General features: G+C 39.3%; 1 protein-coding gene across 1 annotated transcript; it reads right to left on the bottom strand.

The window, feature by feature from the left end:
* Positions 1 to 727: 727 nt before the first annotated feature.
* On the bottom strand, positions 728 to 4021 carry LOC123664929 (craniofacial development protein 2-like). Its single transcript, XM_045599296.1, has 2 exons — positions 2891 to 4021; positions 728 to 799 (listed from the first exon to the last, which is right to left on the bottom strand). The coding sequence occupies exons 1-2, from the start codon at positions 4019 to 4021 to the stop codon at positions 728 to 730; spliced, it is 1203 nt and encodes a 400-aa protein (XP_045455252.1).
* Positions 4022 to 6000: the final 1979 nt, after the last annotated feature.

Below are 6000 nucleotides of genomic sequence, written 5' to 3'. Positions count from 1 at the left end.
TGAAAATTTTACTTTTCGTTGATTTGATATTGTAGTTATTAATGGTTTTCTTTCAGTCGATACAATAGCTCTGTACGAGCTACAATGCGATTTACGCCCACACAAATTCTACTTCGTAAGTTATTTTCTTTTGATTTATTGAATTTTTTATGTGTTTTTGATCTTTACTTGATTCTCAGTTGTGAGGGTTGGGTTGCCGGATTGCTTTCTCAAAATACATTGAAGACAGTGTTTTGAGATGCTTGGCGATTGAATCGATCCCAAAGTCCTTGTGAAGATCAATGTTAATTACGTACCATGGCTTAGCCGTGGCCGTGCGTAAGAAACGATTCTGCAGTGCTGTTTTAATGGCAGTTGTGTTTAATTCGAGCATTTCTACGAATCAATTCGTTGTGGAATGCAAGGGTTTTTTTGTTTGTATCTATTGTTTTAAATGTTAAAATCTGCCTAAGTCTACAGTTACTAGATGAAGCGTTTTAAAAACCTTTCTTAAACTGTTATCTTCGCCTTTATAGTCTTGATAAATTTTAATGCTTTAACAAAAACTATGCAATTTCTTTAAATGTGAGCATTACAACCACGACAACTTACCCATTTCAATCCGTTCATAATCCGTATATTATTACAGAAATCATTAGAGGTAGACAGGTATTATTATTTTTCAATTCCAGCCAAAACGAATTGATTGTAGGTAAATTGACCGTATCAATAAAGGAGAAATAAATGTTTATTTTCTATATAGACAAAGTGCAGCGCAAAAAACAGATGCGATTATACCATTGTTTCTTTCAAACTTTACCTGAAAAATATTAATATGGTACAATTTAAAGATAAGGTCACCAATTGTAGTCAATTTATTGTTTTCATTTTTGTGTTTAATTCGAGCATTTCTACGAATCAATTCGTTGTGGAATACAAGGGTTTTTTTGTTTGTATCTATTGTTTGAAATGTTAAAATCTGCCTAAGTCTACAGTTACTTTGCCTTTCATCATCATCATCTTCCTGCCCTTATCCCACTTATGTAGGGTCGGCACAACATGTTTTCCTCTTCCATTCCTCTCTTTTATTCGTCACTTCAGTGTTTACTCCTTTCTTTCTCATATCCTCACTCACACAATCCATCCATCGCTTTTTCGGTCTGCCGATCGCTCTTCGTCCTTCGACATTCATCCCTAACATTCTTTTACCGACATAGCGGTCATCCCTCCTCATTACATGCCCATACCACGCTAACCTATTGCTCCTCATTTTCTCTGTCACGGGTGCTACTTTCAAACTTCCCCTTATATACTCATTTCTAATCCGATCTTTCCTCGTTACTCCACACATCCATCTTAGCATTCTCATCTCGGCTGCGTGCACTCTTCTTTTATCCGTCACTTTTGTTGCCCAACATTCCGATCCATACATTACGACAGGTCTTATGATCGTTTTATAGATTTTCCCCTTAAGTTTAAGGGGCATTCGTGGATCACAAGCTGTTCCAGAGACCTGTCGCCATTTCATCCATCCCGCATTTATTCTATTTTTCACGTCACGGTCTATGTTGCCGTCATTTTGTATTAATGACCCAAGGTAGCGGAAGTCGGAGCAGACTGGTAGGGATACACCATCCAAGGCAATATGGGAAAAACCGGACGAACCGCTGAAATCGCAGAACAAGTGCTCGGTTTTAGACCTACTTATCCTCAATCCCGCGCCCTCCAGTCTTTCCTGCCATTTTCCCAGTCTACTCTGTACCTCAAGGACATTATCTCCGACAAGAACAACGTCGTCAGCAAACAGCATACACCAGGGTGCTTCCTCCTGTATGTCTGATGTTAGAACATCCATTACCAGGAGGAATAGATACGGGCTTAAAGCCGACCCCTGGTGCAAACCTACAGCCACACTGAACTTGTCAGTTACCCCGGCTTCGGACCGGACGTGGGTGCTAGCTCTATCATACATCGCCTGAACAAGTCGTACATACTTCTCTGGAACTCCTTTCCCTTTCATAGCCCACCACAGAACCTTACGGGGGACCCTATCGTATGCCTTTTCCAGATCTACGAACACCATATGTAGGTCTTTTTGTGCGAGTCGATATTTTTCGCAGAGTTGGCGGAGCGCAAATATGGCGTCCGTAGTTCCCCGGCCCGGCATAAATCCAAATTGGTTCTGTGTGACCTCACATTCTTCTCTCATTCGTCGCGCTATCACTTTCTCCCATATCTTCATGCTATGTGACATGAGCTTTATTCCCCGGTAGCTGCTGCAGTCCTGTATGTCACCTTTATTTTTAAAAATGGGCACCAGTGAACTGTAGCACCATTCCTCGGGTATGACCTCTTCTTGCAGCAACTTATTGAAAAATAAAGTCAGCCACTTCCATCCATCCGCCTTCAAAAACTTCCATACTTCCGCTGGTATACCATCTGGCCCAACTGCTTTTCCATTCTTCATACTCTGCACTGCTATCTTCACTTCCTCTATACTTACCTCTTTCACCATTCCTTCATTACTTCGTACATTTTCTAACACTCTGCTCCATTCATTTTCTTCATTCATCAAGTTATTAAAGTATCTCTTCCAGCGTTCTTTTATTTCCTCATCGTCCGTCAAAATCTTCCCCGCTTCGTCTTTTATACATTTCATATGGTTTACATCTCTTGCATTCATCTCTCTCTCTCTTGATATTCTAAAAAGATTTTTTTGACCTTGTGGGCTCTCTAAAAAATGATACAACTTATCTTGAGCCTTGGCCCTTGCGATAGCGACTGCTTTCTTAGCCTTCTTTTTAATGTTTTGGTAATCTGATCTTTTTATTTTCTTTTCTCTGTCATTTCCATCTTCCACTCTTTTCCATTCTTTGAAAGCATTCTTCTTTTCTTTCAAAATCGTCTGTACTTCCTCATTCCACCACCATGTATCCTTCTCTATCTTCCTTTTCCCTTTCGTTTCCTCTAAGACATCCCTTGCCACACTTCGCACCCACGTTGCCATCTCACTCCAGCACTCGTTTACTCCCATCCCCACCATATCTCCCATCTCTATCATTTTACCAACCACTCTTTCCCGGAATTCTGCAGCCACCTCCCTATCATCCAATCTGTACCATTTCGTTCTAACTGGGGGCTTCGGGCTCTTATTTAAACTCTGAACTTTCAGAGTTAAGTCCAGGAGCAGTAGCCTATGCTGGGAGACGAGACTCTCACTCGGTATTACCTTGCAGTCCTTGGCCGATTTTAGCCTGTTTCTTCTTAAAAGAATGTAGTCAATTTGGGTAGAGTGTAGACCACTACGGTATGTGATTAGGTGTTGTTCCCGTTTTTGATAGAATGTGTTGGCTATTGCTAAGTCAAAGGCCAAGGCTGCTTCAAGTAGAGCTTCACCGTCTCGGTTCCTAACTCCGTAACCTCTGCCTCCATGCACCCTCTCATACCCATCATTCATCCTTCCCACATGTCCATTAAAGTCCCCCCCAATGTATATTTCCTCACACTCTGGTACTTTCATTATTACCGCATCAAAATCCTCCCAAAATCTTTCTTTCATACTGTCATCGCATCCCGTTTGCGGCGCATACACACTAACGACATTTAAAACCGAGTCTTCAATCAACAGTTTTACTGCAATAACTCTATCATTCACTCTTTTCACATCCATCACCTTGTTCTTGAGCTCCCTATCTAACACTATACCTACGCCATTTCTTTTCCCATCACAGCCGCAATAATAAAACTTATAACCCGCCCCTATTTCTCTTGCTCTCTGTCCCTTCCACTTCGTCTCCTGCAAGCACGCTATATTTATCCGTTTCCTTTCCAAAACATCTGCTAGCTCTCGTCCTCTCCCAGTCATCGTACCCACATTCCAACTGGCAATCCTCAAGCTCACCTCCTGGACTCGCCTCTTACGCTGCCCCCGTCCCTGGAGCAGCAACCCTTGTCCATTTCCCACAGACGCCGGGTGCTGCATCTGCGCGTCGCCTGTGGGGTACGCCCTAGCATTATCGCATACTCTAATTCCCAAGCTCATGTTGTAATGTGATTTGGCTTGTATATTTTACGACCGGCCGCCTGCCTGACATCAACCCTCCTTGGGAAATTTAGGGTAAGAAGAAGGATAGGTGAGAAGGATTTACGTGAGAGAAGGATCTGGGGTTACGGATACCAGTGCCACGGATCACGGGGAGGGGTGTGTGACACTAGCAGCTAGAGTAGTCCGGGGTCGCGTACCCGTAGCGGTTCCAACCAGTTATCGGATAGATATCTAGTGGCCCCACCCTCTGGACTTTATAATCCTGATAAATGTGACAATGTAAATATTCTGTTATTTCACTGATACTGATTGTTTAATGACTAATGTCGGCTCTTTTGTGTTATTCCTCTAATTGCCTAGTACCTACATAATAGGTACTGTATGGAACAGTCTATGGTTGAGTGAGAGACGACGTGTGAGGGAAGGTTATGAGGGAAACCAAACCCAATGAAAATCGATCTAACACTAAATTTATTAAGATTATTTTGAGTATATATAGGCAGAAGTACAGACGTCATTTGACGTCATTCGTAGCAAACAAATATCAATTTCATTAGAAATCTGCATAAGAAAAATAACAATTTCGTAATAAATCAGCTAAATTAAAGAGGTTACTAATTAGCAAAACAATCATATTGCTCAATGTGCGTTAACCCGTACAGGTACCTATAGTTTTGTTCTTACTGCGTTCGTTACTGTATCAATTTTATCTTACACGACTGCCTGCCTTTGACTGGTCTTCCTGAAAGGTTACTACAGAATGTAGCGCGTCGAAGTTGTATGCCCCAAGGTTGTTTCTGAATGTGAGATTTTCCTTATTGAAACGAAGCTTCTTATGGAGCGTTGTGGAGCGGTAATCTAGTCGGCAAAAATGTCTGTAACTTTAAAAAAAAGGATAATATTTTTATGTAGTTTTATTCTTGTCTTTCCGAATAATTTTAACAACATTATACGTTTATTTATTTATTTATTTATTTATATATACATACATATTTTTTTTAACAGTAACAATGCCATTAAACCCTTATTGGGTTTGTCTTGGCATATTTACATTCGAAGTTCTATATTTTAACACAATAAGAAAAGAAATATGTATATTAAAATATTTGTGTGTGCTACAATCTATAAGTCAAAGTTGCTCTCAGTATTAAGTACAGGAATACAAATCAAAATATAAATAAACAACAATTATGCAGTATATAGGGTAGGGTAACAAAACATTTGAGAGATGCAAGCATAATGTTTGTGCGTAAAATGCGGGTACATGTTCAATACCGTGCGGACAACACGCTCACTGACAGGTTTATAAACATATACAGTCTGTTTACTGATTCGATATAATTTAAAATAAAAATAAAATAGCTGTGAACATAGTTTTTTTTTAATATGTTATTTTTTTTTTGTTTATCGTATATATTTATATATAAAGAGATACATTAAATATTACAATTTTACAATAAGGCAAACTAGAAGTAATAGTTATCATAATGATTCAAATTCATTCCTAATATTTTGTGTATAGTATTGTTTTAATTTATATTTTACGTTTGTTACGCTTAGCTTGTTTCTAAAATTCACCGGCAATTTATTATAAATTCTAGGTTTTAGATAGCTACACGTTCGCCTACCGTAACAATTCGAAGTTTTAGTGTTCGTGATCATATCTTTCTGATGGGTCCTCCTTGTGACAATTTTAGCATCTAAAGGCATAAGAAACCGCTGAGAGTTAAGGAATTGATAGATCAGTAGCGCACACTCAACCTTCTCAAATATCGGCATTACTTAACAGTAGCCAAATAAGGCGCGATAGTTTTCCTTCCACTTAATTTTAACCTTATTAGGTACTATTTGTTTAAGCAGTCTAATTTGTAAGTCGTAAATTTTGCTAAGGTATGTTGTATAGGTTCGCCCATAACTTGTAATACCATATGATATAATGGAATCTCCCAGTGAAATATAGAGATTTCGTAAGGTCT

Source organism: Melitaea cinxia, chromosome 23 (assembly GCF_905220565.1).
Source record: "Melitaea cinxia chromosome 23, ilMelCinx1.1, whole genome shotgun sequence".
In the NCBI taxonomy this organism is placed as follows: domain Eukaryota; kingdom Metazoa; phylum Arthropoda; class Insecta; order Lepidoptera; family Nymphalidae; genus Melitaea; species Melitaea cinxia.
This window is presented reverse-complemented; position numbering and strand designations above follow the sequence as displayed.

Coding starts and splice junctions, on each gene's coding strand:
- LOC123664929 (XM_045599296.1), bottom strand. CDS start 4,021: ATGAGCTTGGGAATTAGAGTATGCGATAATGCTAGGGCGTACCCCACA. Junction 800..2,890: donor CATGGTGGTGGAATGAGGAA/GTACAGACGATT, acceptor AATATTTTTCAG/GTAAAGTTTGAAAGAAACAA.